Source organism: Rana temporaria, chromosome 4, assembly GCF_905171775.1.
Source record: "Rana temporaria chromosome 4, aRanTem1.1, whole genome shotgun sequence".
Classification (NCBI taxonomy): domain Eukaryota; kingdom Metazoa; phylum Chordata; class Amphibia; order Anura; family Ranidae; genus Rana; species Rana temporaria.
Window position 1 is genome coordinate 428,112,912 of NC_053492.1, and position 19,944 is coordinate 428,132,855.

The following is a 19,944-nucleotide window of genomic DNA, read 5'->3' on the forward strand; positions in this document are numbered from 1 at the left end:
GAAGTGGGGTGTGCCAGACGTGGATATCATGGCATCAAGGTTCAACAAGAAACTAGACAGGTTCATGTCCCGGATAAGGGACCCGATGAACTGCGGAACCGATGCGTTGGTGTGCCCTTGGCATCAGTTCAAACTTCTGTATGCCTTTCCCCCGCTACAGTTACTACCCCGCCTGTTACACAGGATCAGGGTGGAGCACAAACCAGTCATCCTGGTAGCTCCAGCATGGCCCAGGAGGGCATGGTACTCACTAATCCTAAAGATGGCAGTGGGGGACCCTTGGACGCTTCCTCTACGGCCAGACCTACTCTCACAAGGCCCGATCCTCCACCCTGCATTCTGGCGGCTGAATCCCTGATTCTCAGGGGTAGAGGGCTGTCTAGGCAGGTAATATCTACCCTGATCAGGGCTAGAAAGCCGGTCTCCAGGGTGATTTATTACAGGGTCTGGAAGACCTACGTAGGCTGGTGTGAGTCGAAGAAATGGCTTTCCCGCAAGTACACCATTGATCGAGTTTTAAGTTTTCTCCAGCTAGGAGTGGATAAAGGCCTGGCATTAAGCACAATCAAAGGACAGATTTCAGCTTGTCAGTGTGGTTTCAGAGGCCGTTGGCCACCCACTCGCTGGTTAAGACCTTCATACAGGGGGTCTTACGTATTAATCCTCCGGTTAAGTCACCACTTTGTCCGTAGGATTTAAGTCTTGTTCTGTCAACTCTGCAGAAACAACCGTTTGAGCCGTTGGCTGAGATTTCTTTGGTTTTTCTGACAAGGAAGTTGGTATTTCTGGTTGCGATAGTTTCCGCCAGAAGAGTGTCAGAATTTGCAGCCTTATCTTGTAAGGAGCCATATCTTATTCTGCATAAGGATAGGGTGGTTCTCCGTCCTCATCCTTCCTTTCTACCAAAGGTTATATCCAGTTTTCACCTGAACCAGGATTTGGTACTACCATCCTTTTTTCTGAAGCCTACTTCCAGAAAGGAAGGGTTGCTGCATACCTTGGATATTGTCAGGGCCATGAAGGCCTATCTTAAAGCTACAGAGGAAATTCAGAAAACAGAGGTGTTGTTCATTCTACCGGATGGGCCCAAGAAAGGGCAGGCAGCTGCAAAATCCACCATCTCGAGATGGATTAAACAATTAATTACTCAGGCCTACGGCTTGAAGAGGTTGCCTCCTCCTTTGTCAGTAAGGGCTCATTCTACAGGGCCATGGGCGCCTCCTGGGCAACACACCATCAGATCTCTATGGCTCAAGTATGCAAAGCGGCAACCTGGTCTTCAGTCCACACGGTTACTACATTTTTCCAGGTGGACGTAAGAAGGAATACTGATACAGCCTTTAGGCAGGCAGTGCTGCAGGCTGCGATTTAAGACCCTCGGAATCGGGGGCACCCTTGAGTTAAAATTTAAATTTAAATTAAATTTTTCTCGACTAAGTTGGATTTATTATTATTTGAAGAGTATCTCTGAATTAAATCCTTGTGTCTTGGGAAGATTTCTCCCTCCCCTCAGTAAAGCATTGCTTTGGGACATCCCACATAGTAATGAATATGCCGCTCTGTGTCCCGTGATGTACGAGAAAGAAAAAGGGATTTTTAATACAGCTTACCTGTAAAATCCTTTTCTTGGAGTACATCACGGGACACAGAGCTCCCACCCCTCTTATGGGAAACATTTTTGGGAGGCATACTGCTTGCTACAAAACTGAGGTACTCCTCCTATGGGAGGGGGGTTATATAGGGAGGGGCACTTCCTGTTTAAGATTGCCAGTGTCCATCACCTGAAGGTACTCCATATAACCCACATAGTAATGAATATGCCGCTCTGTGTCCCGTGATGTACTCCAAGAAAAGGATTTTACAGGTAAGCTGTATTAAAAATCCCTTTTTTGTTCTGCGAGTCTTCCCGACTCACCTCTCACCCGGAACTTCATGTATGTCCTTTAAAACCAAAAGTGAAACTAGAGGCACATTATATGATAGATTAAATTCAATTTTTTATCATTTTTAAAAGCAATCAGATAACTTTTATGTCTCTATACCCAATAAACAGTCATTTCAGCAAAAAATGTTTTTTCCTTTAGTGACCCTTTAATGGTTGTGTGTTGAGTTAGCCTAGCCTAGCCTAGCGGCGACGTAGCGAATGCGAAAAACCGTTGTGGATCGCCGTAACTCCTAATTTGCATACCCGACGCTGGTTTACGACGCAAACTCCCCCCAGCGGCGGCCGCGGTATTACATCTTAAGATCCGACAGTGTAAAACAATTACACCTGTCGGTTCTTAGGGATATCTATGCGAATCAGTCGCATAGATAGAACAACAGATACGACGGTGTATCAGGAGATACGCCATCGTATCTGCTCTGTGAATATGGCCCTGTAAGCCTAAGGAATGGAGAAAAGATCAGCTGCAGGAAGCCCACAGGAAATACTGGTGACTAGACAGACCATTGCTCTCTGCTTACATTTTTTGGGCATGGCTTCCACAGTGCAAGTTCTCATTCATTCTGAATGTGAGTATAGAATGTAATTCTTCCTTCCAGGTACTTTTGCCTTGTCTTGTGTCACAATAGTTTTTTCCTGTTTTCAGGTTTCATGGCTCTCTCTCCATTTGACCAGATGAAGACTGCCTCCATTTTGGGAGGCTTTAATGCCGCTATAAAGAGCAACCCCCCCACCATGTCTCAGTATATTACTGTGGGCACCAATCCATTCACAGGATTCTTTTTTGCTCTGGAGGTATGTATGTTAGTAGTTTAGTCATGTCTGTTGTGTTATGCTTAATTTACCCTGTCACTTACCATGTTTATCTGTACAGGGCAGTACACAGCCATTATTGTCTCACGTGGCTCTAGCTGTTGCCAGCAAACTCACCTCGGCCCTCTTCAATGCTGCCAGGTATTGTGAACCATTTCTGCCAGCTCTATGATAATCATGTCATTTTCAGGCAGGCAGATGGGATAGAGATAAAAGAAAATGGGTGAAATCCATTCACTATGCCTGTGTATTGTTAAATTAAAACTATGGCCAGGTTATGTACATATTTCTATCAAGCAGTAAAGGAGCATTAAAGCAAAACTGCACCACTGTAGCTGCTCCCGCTTCTTAATCTCTTTGCAGTGTTGTAACAGATTAGCTTACCCTACTGACCCTCCTATTAGTGCCTTAGCAGCTCATCTTCCCCTTGTCATCGGTGCCTTAGCAGCTCATCTCCCCTTGTCATCGGTGCCCATGCAGCTCATCTTTCCTTGTCATCGGTGCCCATGCAGCTCATCTCCCATTGTCATCGGTGCCTTAGCCGCTCATCTCCCCTTGTCATCGGTGCCTTAGCAGCTCATCCCCCCTTGTCATCGGTGCCTTAGCAGCTCATCTCCCCTTGTCATCGGTGCCTTAGCAGCTCATCTCCCCTTGTCATCGGTGCCTTAGCAGCTCATCTCCCCTTGTCATCGGTGCCTTAGCAGCTCATCTCCCCTTGTCATCGGTGCCTTGGCAGCTCATCTCCCCTTGTCATCGGTGCCTTAGCAGCTCATCTCCCCTTGTCATCGGTGCCTTAGCCGCTCATCTCCCCTTGTCATCGGTGCCTTAGCAGCTCATCTCCCCTTGTCATCGGTGCCTTAGCAGCTCATCTCCCCGTGTTTCACATTACTTACAGTGGCTCAGCAGTTCAGCTCACCCTGCTCCCCCTTCCAGCAGTAACTCAACAGCTCACACCTCTCATCATAGGCAGAGACTCTCAGAGGTGTTTTGTAACAGGGCCAGCTGCCTGCTAATCTATTTTAGCAACCTCCCCTGACAGAAATGTCAGGCTGCTTTTATCTGATGTGTCAGAATTTGTCAGGAGTTATCAGACTGATAACAGAGGAACGGTTTAGGAGAGAACTATGGGACTTAGATCTTTGAAGAGAGATAACAATACTGCAGATATATGTGCCCAGCTCAAATTTCATGACTCGGGTTTACATTCACTTTAAAGCGGGAGTTCTCCCATAAATGTTTTTTTTAACTTTGATTCCCTTAGATTGATGCTCGTTGTGTCTAGGGGAATCGGCTAGTTGTTTTAAAACCCGAGCAGTACTTACCGTTGTAGAGGGCGATCTTCTCCGCCACTTCCGGGTATGGGTCTTCGGGAGCGGGCGTTCCTTCTTGATTCAGTTCAGTGAGGGAGTAGGACGCTTCCCGACGAGTCTGCTCTCTCCAGGGACCAGACAGATAGCCAGCTAGACACCGCAGACAGGCAGGCAGGCTCCTACAATCTTTGCTGCATGAATCAACTTGCAGCCCATAGGACCGGCTCCTTCCTTCCCTTCGTGGGCCCCTCTCTTCAGGTAAGACCCTGTCTTTCAGGGCCATCTTTCCACCCCCAGGAATCGCTAGTGACCGTCCTTTTCAGGACAGCCACTCCAGCGATCCAAATTGCGGCCGTTTACCTTCTCTTAGAGCCGCATGCACACCAATCAGTCACCCATAATCACCCCGGCCATCCGCCGCGCATAGCAGCGCTTTTTTTCTGGCGATCTGCGGCTCTTTCCCGCATCCGCGCCAGACCAGGCAATATTCGCGGCCGCCGCAATTAGGAAAGACCGCGGCTTCAGCCGCGGCCTAGCGGTGCGCCGCAAAAAGTAGCACTGACAGCCTGGAAATTTTCCTGGAATTGTCAGGGATCATCCCCCTATCCCTGGAGGATCCCATCCTCCCCTGGATTAACAACCAGCTCATACCCACCAAGCCAAACAGCCCCCAAACCTGAGGCCTGTGGCCCGGTCGGCGGCCATCTTGGTACTCCTCAGCTACAGTGACACCCTTCTTCCCCCCCTTCCCCCCCCCCATTCCAAACAGTACTTGATCCAGGGTTTCGTCCGATCGCCTTTCAGGGATCAGGAAGGAATTTTTTTCCCTGTGGCAGCAAATTGGCTTAGCACTGCCAGGGTTTTTTTGCCTTCCTCTGGACCAAGGCCCAAGCGAGAGGATTCAGCGAATCTTCCCTCTATTGCAATTAATCCCCCCCCCCCCCCCGCTGACTGGCAACAATGGTTAAACTGCGATACTCTGCAGAAACGATTTGGGGTCTGAGACAATTTGCAACAGTATTACCAGCCGTCACCAAAAAGGCCTTAAAAATAGACCAACTTTTGAGATTCGATCGACGATCAACCATCAAAAATTTCAACCATTTAACCCAGCTCAAGCACATATCATGTGCTTTGATCAACACAAGATCGGCAGTAAAACACCGATCAGAAATCTACGATTTCTTACTACAAAACGATCTAGACTGCCTCTTTATCACAGAAAGCTGGCTTTCAGACGACTGCAACACCATTCTCGGAGAATTGGTGCCAGAAAATTATCGAATTATAACGGAAAACAGAATAGGGCAAAGAGGAGGAGGCCTGGCGGTGATCCATAAGTCTCATATTGCAATCACTAAGCCGGTCCTTCAAAATCCTCTTCCATTTATGGAAACCCTTACTCTTCAACTTCAAACTTCCCCCCAGGAGACTGTTCACATTCTCCTCTGCTATAGGCCACCTGGGCCAAAATCGCAGCTTCTGCCATCATTAACGGAGTTCATATCCACTTACTCCCTTAACAGCAAACATCTTTTGCTGCTCGGGGATTTCAATCTGTGGGCCAACTCCTCACAGGATCCCATCGCGGAGGCCTGCATCGATCACCTGGAAGGATTAGGACTACAGCAACTTATATGCGGACCCACGCATGCTTCAGGTCACACACTCGACCTAATTTTCAGACAAAATCTGAAAATAAACATTTTGGGAGATGAACCTTTGCCATGGACAGACCACCATGCAATTAGCTTCATAATTTCCAAAATTCCACCAGTGATAAAAGCACCCAAGCCGGTGACAATACACTGGGCTAGATCTCAGAAGAAGCTCCATTCGGAACTCTTCAAATCTACCCTGGGAAACCGAATCGAAACTATTCATCCTCAGTTAACAGCCTCAGATACACTGGATGCCATAAATGCAGCTCTGCTACAATCAGCCGACTTAGTAGCACCGAAACGCAAAGTCCGCATCCGGAAAAAAAAGTCCGGCTGGTTCAACAACCAGCTGTCCCTACTGAAGCAAGAGCGCAGAAGGGCGGAAGCCGCCAGGAAAAGAAGCCCTGCAGAGGATAACCTCATCATCTACAAGGCAATAACAACACAATATCATAAAGAAATCTTCAAAGCCAAGAAACATCATTTTTCTATGGCGATTAACAGCGCCATGAACCGCCCCCGAGAACTCTTCAAGATGGTCACCCAGACCATGAATCCGGGATGTCTTGAAGTCCCCAATTCAGACACCCAAGAGTTCTGTAATGAACTATCGGATTTCTTCATCGACAAAATCGAAAGAATCCGGGTAAGTATTCTGCAAAATAATACCCCCCTCAGCCCCCTCTTCAATCAACTACAAAACACCAACAGAAACCTTCTACAATCAACTAAGTTCACTCTGGAACCGATCTCCATCGATACCACCAAAAATATCATTGGTGCGTTGCGGAACAGCACAGCACCCAATGACATCATTCCCACCAAGCTGCTGAAGGAATGCGCCGACATTCTGGCGCCTCCCATCACACAGCTTATAAATCAGTCATTTAAGGAAGGCATAGTGCCATCCCTGCTGAAAGAGGGCACAATCCAGCCCATCTTGAAAAAACCTAACTTGGATCCCAAGGACCCAACTCACCGCTGCCCCATAACAGGCCTAAATATTCTCTCCAAGATAATGGAGAAAGTAGTGGTACAACAGCTGCAACAGCATCTGGATACCCACAATCTACTCGATCCATTTCAATCAGGTTTCCGTCCCGGACACGGGACAGAAACGGCCTTACTCAAAATATGGGACGATGCCCTCGAGGCCGCAGACGAGGGAGAATCCTGTCTCCTGGTTCTGCTGGACCTAAGCGCAGCCTTTGACACAGTAGACCACAAAATGTTACTGATGCGACTGGCCGAGGTAGCCAGAATCGCAGAAGGTGATTTACCATGGTTTTCCTCCTTTCTTGAAAACCGATCACAAACAGTTAAATTGGGTTCTTTCACGTCGGAAAAGCGCACGGTGTCATGTGGAGTCCCCCAAGGATCCCCCCTATCACCGGTGCTTTTCAACATCTATCTTCGCCCTCTCTTTGATATTATCAGTAGCCAAGAACTACTCTATCACTCTTATGCAGACGATACGCAACTGTATTTTCGCATCTGCAACAAAAAGGATCATCATCTCAGGTTAGAGAAATGTCTCTCTTTGATAGAAAACTGGATGACTAAGAGTTATCTTAAACTCAACAGTTCCAAAACAGAACTTCTTATGTTTCACGCCAGCCGAAAGAGTCAACTGGCAACAAACTGGACACCATCGCCCATTCTGGGACAAATCATCACCCCTAGCTCCAAAGTCAAAAGTCTAGGAGTCATTTTTGACACCCTCATGACAATGGACGCACAAATAGGGTCAGTAGTCAGCGGCTCGCACCATTTGTTGCGCCTACTACGCAGACTTATTCCATTTATCCCCAAAGAAGACGTAGCAGTCGTGGTGGGAACAATCGTGAATTCCAGACTGGACTATGCTAACGCCCTTTACCTCGGGCTCCCAAAGTACCAAATCGCTCGTCTGCAAGTCGTACAGAATACGGCCGCTAGACTGGTGACTGGGAAAAGGACATGGGAATCAATCTCACCTTCGCTGAGAACCCTTCACTGGTTGCCAGTAAAAGACAGAATTGTATTTAAAGCACTCTGCCTGACACATAAGTGCATCCATGGGAAGGCTCCGCAATATCTTTGCGACAAGATAGAACCTCACAATTCGAATCGCGTTCTGCGATCCACCGACCAAAATCTGGTCAGGGTACCAAAAACCAAATACAAATCCAAAGGAGAAAGAAGGTTTGCTTTTCAGGGTCCGAGACTATGGAACACTTTACCAACCAGCATTCGGTTGGAGGAAAACCACCTGACTTTCAGAAGACAGATTAAAACTCTGCTCTTTTGATGTCATGAGACACGAACAACTAGCGCCCAGAGGCGATTCAGTTCGCATGCGCCGCGCTTTATAAGTTTTTCATTCATTCATTCATTCATTGACAGTCTTTCGACAGGCTTCCGACGGTCGCATCCATCGCTTTACGAGTAGCCGAAAGAAGCCGAACGTTGGTGCGGCTCTATACTGCGCCTGCGCACCGACGTTCGGCTACTTTCGGAAAATCGTGACGCGATGGATGCGACCGTCGGAAGCCTGTCGGAAGACTGTCAATCAAGAAGGAACGCCCAGTCCCGCAGCCCATACCCGGAAGTGGCGGAGAAGATCGCTCTCTAAAAAGGTAAGTACAGATTCGATTTTAAAACAACTAGCCGATTCCCCTAGACACAACGAGCATCACTCTAAGGGTAAAAACAGCATTTTAGCGGTGAACCTCCGCTTTAAGCTTTCCTTGCTCCTCCTTCCTCCCAGCAGTTTCTTAGCAGCTCAGTCCTCACTTTCAGTAGCGTCAGCTTCTCTTGCACCCCTTGCCATTCAGCATTTCATTATTTTCAGCCTTCTAACCTCTAATATAAACACATAGCATTAGCTCTGGAAGAGGCAAGCCTCGCTTTCCTATGAATGGTCAGAAAAGAACAATATTCATGAATTATCTTTAGTTTACTTACATGCTTTGTGTGATGATGACTTTTCTTTTGTCCTAGTGGTTGGCTGGGCTGGAAGAGCAAACATGAAGAAGAGCCACAACAAAAACAGAAGCCTAAAGTAGAGCCCGCCACCCCCCTGGCTGTCAGGTTCGGCCTCCCCGACTCCCGTCGCATTGGAGAGAGCATTAGCCTTTCCCCGTGTAACACGCTAGCTGCGGTGACCGATGACTTTGGAAGGGTCATTCTGTTGGATGTGGTTAGAGGAGTGGCCATTCGAATGTGGAAGGGTAGCGATTTTATTCATATTTATTCATTGCCATAGCAGAATGGTTTTCATGATTGTAAAAACATTCCAGCCTCTTTTTGCAGCCGGCCATATGTAATAAGGTAGCCACCCATCTTATAGACTGATTCTTTCATTTGCTAAGTTTAGGAGTTAACTTTTTTCTACAGAAATACTAAAGGATCAGTCCACCCAAAATGTATATTTCAGTTGATGGAACATGAAATCACTGGACCCCTGTACTGTTTTTCTCAGAAACCTTATTAGGCTGGGTTCACACTACGGTTTTCCCGTCCGTCAGCCGCATACGATTTATATGAAAAAACGTATGCGGCTGAAACGGACGGGAACGTATGGAACCGCACATATGTACGTTTTCCATTGACATTAATGTTAAAGGAAAACGTATGCGGTTGCCATACTGTTTTAAAAACGACCGCAAAACCGTGGTTGAACACGGTTTTGCGTACGTTTAAAAAACGTTTTGCCAGCAAATCGTACGCACCCGGATGCATCTGAGTGCATACGATTTGCAATGCATTCTCTATCTATACGTTTTCCCGTCCGGGCCCGTACGTTTTCAATACTGAAATCGTATGCGGCTGACGGACGGGAAAACCGTAGTGTGAACCCAGCCTTAGTGAGATCTCTGTGCCCAGTTCCCAAGTCTATAAGCTGGCTGTGCCCATTGTAAAGACCCTCCGCTTCAACTGCTCTCTTTTTATTTCTCTTATAATATTAGAACTGTAAAACACAAAATTTACAGAAAGAAAAGGAACAGAATTTTTCAGCACTTTCCTATATAAAGTTCTGATTGCACTTTCTTTACAGGGATAAAATATTTCTGGCCATCAAATGGATGATAAAGTAGATGTAAACCTAATAAGTAATATCTCAAAACATAAAAATCTCATATAATCTTTAACGTGTTAATTTAATTTATTGGCACACTGGACGTTTTTATAGCTGCTGTTTTTGGCTTTAGGTGTTTTCTTTTTCTGCGGCTCCCCAGCATGTTGGCAGAGTTGTTTTCTGGCTGGAACCCCCCCCCCCCCCCCCCCCCCCCCCCCCCCCCCCCCCCCCCCCCCCCCCCCCCCTGTAAAAATGCTCTAACTCTGATAAAAGCTTAAAAACGCTGATAATGATGGCTATTTAGCGTTTTTGAGCCATAAGCTTTTGTGGGCGTATAGTTTTTAATAAAAAAAAAAAGCTACAATGTTACAGCTAAAGAATGCTTAAAAACTCTGCAAAACTCATTCTACAGCTACAGCGTTCTACATCTAATGCTATTGACGTTTTTAAAACATCCAGTGTGCATGAGGGCCTATAAGTAATTTTTAATGTTCTTACAGTGCCTTGAAAAAGTAATCATACCCCTTGAAATTTTCACATTTTGTCATGTTACAATCAAAAACTTAAATGTATTTTGTTGGGATTTGATGTGATAGATTAGGGGTCTCCAAACTTCCTAAGGGCCACTTTTCTGTTGTTCAGACCTCAGGGGGCCGAACTGTGGCCAGTGGGAGCAGAAAATGTCCTGCCTTCAATAGTAGGAATAGTGACCCATATTCAGTATTGGGGGAGGAGTAGTGTCCCATTATTGGTATCAATAGGAGGAATAGTGACCCATATTCAGTATTGGGGAGGAGTAGTGTCCCATTATTGGTATCAATAGGAGGAATAGTGCCCCAAGGGCCGGATAAAGGCAGGCAGAGTTTGGAGACCCCTGTGATAGACCAACACAAAGTGGCACATAATTGTGAAGTGGAAGGAAAATGATAAATGGCTTCAACATTTTTTACAAATGAATATCTGAAATTTGTGACGTGCATTTGTATTCAGCCACCTTTTACCCTGATACCACTAAGTAAAATCTAGTGGAACCAATTGCCTTCAGAAGTCACCTAATTAGTAAATAGAGTCCATTTGTGTGTAATTTAATCTCAGTATAAATACAGCTGTTCTGTGAAGCCCTCAGAGGTTTGTTAAAGAACCCTAGTAAACAAACAGACTTTTGAAGGCCAGGGAACACACCAGACAGGTCATGGATACAGTTGTTGAGAAGTTTAAAGCAGGGTTAGGTTAAAAAAAAAAAATATCCCAAGCGTTAAACAACTCACTAAGCGCTGTTTAATTCATCATCCAAAAATGGAAAGGGTATGGCACAACTGCAAACCTACCAAGACATGGCTGTCCACCTAAACTGACAGGCCAGGCAAGGAGAGCATTAATCAGAGAAGCAGCCAAGAGGCCCATGGTAACTCTGGAGGAACTGCAGAGATCCACAGCTCAGGTGGGAAAAATCTGTCCACAGGACAACTACTAGTTGTGCACTCTACAAATCTGGCCTTTATGGAAGAGAGGCAAGAAGAAAGCCATAAAAAGTCCCTTTTACAGTCTGCGAGAAGCCATGTGGGGGACACGGCAAACATGTGGAAGAAGGTGCTCTTGTCAAATGAGAACAAAATTGAACTTTTTGGCCTAAAAGCAAAACGCTATGTGTGGAGGAAAACTAACACTGCACCATCCCCACCGTGAAACATGGTGGCAACATCGTGTTGTGGGGATGCTTTTCTTCAGCAGTGACAGGGAAGCTGATCAAAGTTAATGGGAAGATGGATGGAGCCAAATACACGGCAATCTTAGAAGAAAACCTGTTGGAGTCTGCAAAAGACTTGAGACTGGGGCGGAGGTTCCTATTCCAGCAGGACAATGACCCTAAACATACAGCCAGAGCTACAATGGAATGGTTTAGATCAAAGAATATTCATGTGTTAGAATGGGCAGGGCAATGGGCCTGACCCCCGCGGGATGACGTGGTGCACGTGACGCACGCACGCCGAGGGAGCAGCAGCTCGCGCCACGGATCGGACCTTACGACGGGGGATGGAGGAAGCCGGAGGACTCGAGGGTGCATCGGCGGCGGCAGGAACGGTGCAGAGTGGGAGACTGCAGGGCTGCTAGACCGCCGATCGTTCCCTCCGCGAGGCCGCTCTCCCCCGCCGTCTTAGCCGAGGCCCCCCCTCTCTTCCTCACTCTCCCCACCGCTCTCTGAAGGAGGAGTTGTACCGAGCGGCACAGACAGCGGGGAACAGGTGCTGTTGTCTGCAGCGTCGTACGGTGGGTGCTTATGGCTCTCGGCCCCCCGTGGATCACGGCTCCTCATCAGTCCTTATGGAGCCCAGAAAAGCATTGAGGTAATATTTATGCAAACCTTCTTCTTTTTTTTCCTATGGAAGCACTTCTACAGGATAATTAACCCAGGTGGACAATCTGAAAATGCAGGTAATGGTTAGAACCTTACTTTGTCAGCGTTTGCCATTGAGTTTGTTTTTCTCTCCTCCCTTCTCTGCTATAGAAAGACAATGTAGCAATTTACCCACAGATACCTCAGAGCTGCTTCAGTAAGAGCAAAGAGTGAACTCACTAACGAGGGGACTTGTGGTATCTGGCAAAATTTGCTATACAGCAGAGGGGTACCTGGAGTGAATGTGGCTTACACAAGCTCTATTTGTCTCTCCTCATACATATTTACACAGAAATCCATGCCTCTATGGGTTGATAGCCTTACAGACGGCAGACATTCACTCTGGTAGACAAGCACAAAAGCACCAGCCATCTCATAGACACGGCACCTGCCTCCACCAATTAAATTTAAAGCCTGGAAGGGGCATGTTTCGAAGCACTGTCTGAAATCTCAGGGGTTGGCAAGTAATACTCCCTATATCGCCGGGTCATCTGGAGGCGAACTCAGTGCTGGATGGTGTTTGACTCTCCTGCCCAAGATGCCCAATCGTCTCAGGCCCACAAGCTCTTAGGCAGCATACACTACGGCCCAGGGCGAAGGGTGCTAGATGTCTGAGAGACCCTAGATCTTGCATCTATAAAAACGTCTGCTAAGTACGGGAGGGTTGAGAGGAAGTTATCGACGGCCATCGTATGGCATGTCCCACTACACACTAGGCGCTGACTAAATTATAAAGCAAAGAAAAAAGAAAAGGAAAAAAAGAAGGGGGGTGCAAATACAGCCCATACCATAGGACTGTCGCTGCGTAAAAACCGCAAGGCATCCCGCAGTGGAAAAACCCCAAGATAATTTCAAATCCAAATAGGGAGTGCTCAGCCTTTATTACCAAGGACGTGCAACCCTCCTTTTCAAAAACCCGTCTCAGCGCAAGCGGGAGAATCCCCGGCCCATCCCTTGTTTCTCTTAATTAATGGAAACACCCGGTGTCAAATACTCACCAAGATTTAATTAACACCCCCAAAATTGTGCAAAATTGCCCCCTAGGGAGTTATAAAAACTTTCATAAAAAAATAAAAAAAATAAAAAAGGGGGAGGGGGAGAAGCTCCTCATCCTCCGATCAAACTGGGGAAACGCATCAGAGCGATAAAGAAATATAACATGAATAGATCAACTAGGGGGGCGGCCCCGAAAATACCTAAAGATACCTCCACTACCAGTACGATCAGACACTATATGACGCCGGAAGGAAGTTCTAAGAGCCCAGGGCTGATAAAAAAAACAGAAAAAACTGGGACAAATAAAAAGGGAATAGGGGGGGCAGAAACCCCAAGCGCGGATACCTCAACAGAACTTGATCATGCAGTCAGCCAAATAGAAGACCCTAGCTTGGACTCTCACATTCCCACAAAGGGGGAAATGGATGCTATGTTAAGGAGGTTGGAGAATGTAATAAGAGAGGAAATCAGCACCCTAAGAACGGATTTATTCCATACGTTAGAACGGGTAGAGGAAGCAGAGAAAAAAATAGAAAAGCAGGATCTTGAACTAAAAGAATTAAAAATCCAACATCTGAATATGAAACAAAACCAGAGGTTACTGCAATACCGTCTAGAAGACCACGAGAACCGTAACAGAAGGCAAAACCTAAGGATACGAGCGGTTAAGGAGGAGAGGGGCGAAGACCTGAGGAAAATTCTCAACGATTTGTTCCTTCCCCTCCTAAACAATGGTTCGGAAGGCCCCCTCAAAATAGAAAGGGTACATCGAGTTGGAAAGACAAGGGAGGGAGGAGGAAACTGGCACAGGGACATAATTGCCAGGTTCAGACACTTCGAAGATAAAGAGGAAATCTGGCAAAAACTGAGAAGAAAGCCTCCCTTATCCTATGACGGGACTGAGATCCAGATCTTCACGGACTTGGCCTGGGAAACCCTGTCCAGAAGAAGGCACTTAAAACCCTTATTGGAACAAATGCGGAAATCTAATATAAATTACCAATGGGGCTTCCCGGCTTGCTTGATAGGGTTTAGAGAGGGTATATCAGCCAAATTAACATTCCCTGAGGAATTGGTAGGGTTCTGCCGTAAACTGGATATACCGTTGATTGAGTTACCTGATTGGGTTGAATAGGGATGGGTTGAATAGGGACTAGAAAATAGCGGCCCCCTGGGGTGGTCCTGAGAGATTGGCATAGAGGGGGGGAGAGGGGGAGGGGACGGAGGGTGGGTGATCGGAGAGGGGAACAAGTAGGGAGGATCCGTTCCCCCACACATATAAGATCGATCTCCCGGGAAATTCCAGGAGACAATGTATGGGAGGGGCGCTGAGTGCTACACCTCATCCAAAAGAACCGACGGGGAGGGGATACTGTGGATCCCCACGGTTCAGAGGCGATGCATGGGCCTAGGCAAGGGGGGGGAGGGGGGGATCGAGGGGTGGTTTTGGAAGGGGAGAGAATATTCTCCCCCTTCAAAATAGGGAGGGAACAGGGAAAATGGCTCCCAGGGGATCTCTTAGAAAGTCCAGCAAGTTCACGGAACGATCCAGTAATAGGAAATGACTGAAGTTAAATTTTTATCCTACAATGTAAAGGGTCTAAATTCAGCTGTCAAAAGACTAAAAGTCTTGGCTGAGCTGGAGCACCTCAGAGCAGATGTGGTATTTATCCAAGAATCTCACTTGACCATTGACGCAAACATTAAATTATACTCCCCGGTATACCCCGTTTGGTTTTATGGTGACTCCATCTCCAAACGAGCAAGGGGTGTGGCTATCGGGTTTACAAGAGGCTTTGGATTCACGCTTGAGGCGAGGCTGACGGACCCCGAAGGGAGATTTTTATTTCTCAAAATAAAGTTCGAAAATGTAATCTATACTCTAGCAAATATATATGCACCAAACGTACACCCAACCCAATACTTAGGTAAAATTTTGGGAAAACTGAATAACTTTGCGGAGGGATATATAATACTGATGGGGGATTTAAACTTTGTATTTAATCCGACAGAAGATAGTACGTTCCGTGGGAAGGTGACAAAAAATGAGCATTTGCAGAGAATCAAACATAAGCTACACGAACGCCAATTAGTGGACGTTTGGCGGATTTTTCATCCAAAAGAACATGACTACACATTTTTCTCCCCTCCCCACGGAACGTACTCTAGAATAGACTACATCTTGGCAGATCACGGGCTGCTAGACTCTATTACAGAGACTGAAATTGGAATCATGACGGTGTCAGACCATGCTCCAATAACAATGAAAATTATATTATCTACACAAAAGAGGCAGAGGCCGGTGTGGCGCCTAGATGATAGCCTGATCCGAGATGAAGGAGGGGCTAGAAGAGTGGAGGCCGAACTAAAACAATTCTTTCATATCAACGATACAGCGGGGATTTCCAGCGCAACCCTTTGGGAGACGCACAAAGCGTATATCAGAGGAATTTTAATTGCCGAGGCCGCTAAAAAAAAAAAAAGAAAGGAAAAATAAAGCCAACTCCCTGAGGAAAGAGATAGAGACCCTAGAAAGTAAACACAAAGAGCAAAGATTAAAAGAGACCTACCTTAATCTAACCCTGAAAAGAGATGCACTTAAGGAAATCATGGAACAGGAAGCAAGGTACAAACTAAACTGCATCTCCAAGGAGAGGTACATATGGGGTAATAAACCAAGTAAGCTGTTAGCCAAAATGGCCCAAAAAAAGAAAACTAGGAACTACATTGAAAAAATTAAGGGGAAAAATGGGAACTTGGCTCATGCAACTCCCGAAATCGCAGACAGTTTCAAAAACTATTACGAGGAATTATACACAATAAAACACCCAGGTTTGCAGGAAGGGGAAAGGGAAGAAGAGACTAGAGACTTTCTTGCAAAGGCAGGACTCCCTAGATTGGAGGAGATGGAGAGTTTGGATATGGATCGCCCCATAACCGAGGCAGAAATTAAAATAGCACTAAATACCTCCACGGGCGGAAAAAGCCCGGGTCCGGACGGGTTCTCAACCATGTATTATAAGAGATTTAGCAATATATTGATTCCAAGGATGTGCAAATATTTTAATGGGCTAGGCTCCGAATTCGAAGCCAGCAGTGAAGCAACAGCGGCCGTGATCACGCTAATATTGAAAGAAGGGAAGGACAGCACTCTCTGTTCGGGATACAGACCTATTTCGCTGTTAAATGCAGACATCAAGCTGTTTGCCAAAATCCTTGCAGGACGCCTGAAGGGGGTTATGCACTCTTTGGTGCACCCCGATCAGGTAGGATTTGTACCCAACAGAGAGGGCAAAGATAATAGCCTAAGGGCAATTCTCCTGCTTCAGACCATTAGGCAGAATAAATCCCCCGGTCTATTCCTGTCAGTTGACGCTGAGAAAGCTTTTGACAGGGTAGACTGGGGGCTTATGATGAAGACCCTTACTATCATGGGAATAGGAAATAGGATGTCCCGTTGGATTGAAACACTGTACCTCCATCCTACCGCAAAAATTAAAATAAACGGAACGTTATCGGAACCATTCGAAATGAAAAATGGAACAAGGCAGGGGTGCCCCTTATCACCCCTTCTCTTCATACTATCCTTGGAGCCACTATTGGCTACTATCCGTAAGGATCCCGATATCAACGGAGTAGGAGTAGACGGGGAGGAACATAAATTATCGGCCTTCGCCGATGATATTTTATTTTATGTAACCAACCCGATCAAATCCATTTCAAAGCTCTCCAAAGTATTGAAACAATACGGGAATATTTCTAACTTTAAAATAAATATAAATAAATCAGAAATTTTGAATATAAATTTAAATAAAAGAGAGGTAGGATTAGTAAAAGAAGTCTGTGCCTTTCCCTGGACTAAAGAACTAAAGTACCTAGGTATTAAACTAGCCAATACAGTACAGAAGATGTATAAAATAAACTATGTTCCCTTACTAAATGAAATCAAGAACGAATTAAAAAACACGGTAAACAAACCTATATCTTGGATCGGACGTATAAACATGCTGAAGATGGTCGTAGTCCCAAAAATTCTTTATAAATTTTTACTGGTACCAATCGCCCTTCCACAGCAATTTCTGAGCATTCTGAATACCTTGCTACTAAACTATGTATGGAAAAACAAGAAGCATAGAATTTCTCTCTCCACACTAAAACAGGTAAAGCTGCATGGCGGGTTGGGTGTTCCGGACATCAAAAGTTACTATAAAGCGGCGGTCCTATCGCGGGCGGTTGAATGGGCCCGGGACAGGCCAGATAAAAGATGGGTGCAAATTGAGAAGGCGCTAACTAGCAAACACTTGAATAATATCATATGGATCCCTACACAACACAGAGCACTAGATCACAAAACACATGAAATAACAAGACACACATTAAGATTATGGGATAGAACTCAGGCACAACTAGAGGGGAAATTTAATTCCCCACTAATGAATTTAAAAGAAAATCCTTATTTTGCACCTGGGGAAAACAAAATTGGCGGGAATTGGATTAGGAAAGACACAGTGCACTTAGGAGATATTATTAATGACGGAGAGATAATGACCTACGGAGATTTGAAGTCCAAAACGGACTACTGGAATCTCGATAGGTGGCATTACTCTCAGCTGCATCACTTTGTGTGGCACCTCCCCCGCCCATTACGGACGGAGGCGGAGCTCACCCCACTTGAGAGGATCTGCAAATCCAAGAATTCAAAGGGCACTATCACTAAACTCTACGGGATATTGGTCAAGATAGGGTCTCGGGGAGAAGCACCCTTCATAGACAAATGGGAAAGAGAGTTAGGTATCACGAGAGGGACAAACACTTTTCAGAGGATTATTCAATTAACTCACTCATCTGCTATAGATGTCCGCACAGCCGAAGCAAATTACAAGTGCCTCTCAGGGTGGTATATCACCCCTGATAAAGCTAATAAATTTAAAGCAAGCCAGCCAGCTGAGTGCTGGCGGGGTTGCTCAGAAATAGGCACGATGGCCCACTTATGGTGGCTATGCCCAAAAATTCAAAGCTATTGGGACACAATATTGACCCAAATAAAGGTTATAACGGGGGAGGAGATAAAGAAAGACCCCTGGGTCGTGCTTTTCCACGGCAGTCTTGAAGGGGTAAAAAAATACAAGCAGTCTTTACTACCCCATCTCTTAAACGCAGCGAAGAGACTCATTCCCAAAAAGTGGCAGGAGAAGGAAAGCCCCCATGTCTGGAACTGGATAGACGAAGTAGAGGAAACGTACAGGTTAGAAGAACTAAGGGACAGTCACCTGGAAAGAAATGGGGAATATAGGGAGAAATGGGCAAAATGGAAGGAATACAAAAAAACATGGAGCTACGCTGAAAGAGTTAGGGTTTGTTAGGAACAGGAAATGTGTAAGTGGGTATCAACCCACATGCACCTCCCGCTCGCCCTTCTATCGACTACTTTCAGAGGGATATTCAAAAATAGTTCCCTTTGCTGAACTTCTCAGGGGATATGTTAGAAGAGAATAGGACGAGATCCCTGGGAGCCATGGGGGGTGGGGAGGGCGTAAATAATTGCAAAAATTCTTTTTCTGTTAAATATTATTGGGTTCCGACCAACAGGGCGTAGGGTTAATGCCTTTTTGAACTATTGGTTGGCCGACTCAGAATCCGTAATACTTATGAATTAAAAAAAAAAAATTGCAGAATAAATACCACATATGATGCAAACCACAACTTGAGACGTAAGAAGCATCAAATCATGAGCTGGTCTCTAGAATTTGGTAAATGAAAGCTGAGGTGGTAAAAAAAAAAAAAAAAAAAAGAATGGGCAGGTCAAAGTCCAGACCTAAATCCAATTGAGAATCTGTGGCAAGACTTGGAAAATTGCTGTTCAGACACTCTCCATCCAATCTGACAGAGCTTGAGCTATTTTGCAAAGAAGAATGGGCAAAAATGTCACTCTCTAGATGTGCAAAGCTGGTAGAGACACCCCCAAAAAGACTTGCAGCTGTAATTTCAGTGAAAGGAGGTTCTACAAAGTAATGACTCAGGGGGGCTGAATACAAATGCACACCACACTATTTTCAGACATTTATTTGTAAAAACTTAGAAAACCATTGATTGTTTTTCTTCCACTCCACAATTATGTACCACTTTGTGTTGGACTATCACATAAAATCCCAATAAAATAGATTTACATTTTTGGTTGCAACATGGCAAAATGTGGAAACTTTTAAGGGGTATAAATGCTTTTTCAGGGCACTGTAAGGCTGGGTTCACACTATTGTGAATTGGATGCAGAATCTCCGAGAATGTGAATGGCTCTCTTTGAAGCCGGTTCTCATATCTCCGATGCGGCTCCGGTGTGAATTTTGCACAGGAGCCCTTTGCGTCTTTTGGTCTGTTTTCAGGTCCGAATTCAGCCCAAAATTCAGGGTGAAATTGGACCTATAACGGTGAACCAGGACGCACAGGACTCCTGCTGGGAGCCGCATTGGCATCCCGTGTGAACCGAGCCTTAATGTGCTACTTTAAAATAATATCTGGTGATCCTGCCATGAAGGTCTTGTCTGGCAAGTTCTTTTTGTGGGGTGACAGTGCTCTGCCCCATCTCACAGTTGATCACTTGAGTTGTTACCCTGTCACATGCTGATCTAGTGGAAGCTGATGCTCATAATATAGGCATGTTTCGCTACTGTTAACATAAAGAAGCCCCCCCTAAAAAATACAATGCAGCCTTTTTGAAGTTTGTGTATACAGGAAGTGGCTGCAGAGGGGCTTCAGGAGATCAGCAG

General features: G+C 45.7%; 1 protein-coding gene across 1 annotated transcript in view; it reads left to right on the forward strand.

Annotated features, from left to right (window-relative positions):
* Positions 1–19,944, forward strand: part of RAB3GAP2 (RAB3 GTPase activating non-catalytic protein subunit 2) — a 149,384-nt gene that overhangs the window by 76,310 nt on the left and 53,130 nt on the right. The window contains exons 10-12 of the mRNA XM_040351419.1: positions 2,592–2,740; positions 2,820–2,899; positions 8,712–8,941. Of these exons, the coding sequence (XP_040207353.1) occupies positions 2,592–2,740; positions 2,820–2,899; positions 8,712–8,941 (459 nt within the window). The remainder of the gene's footprint in view (positions 1–2,591; positions 2,741–2,819; positions 2,900–8,711; positions 8,942–19,944) is intronic.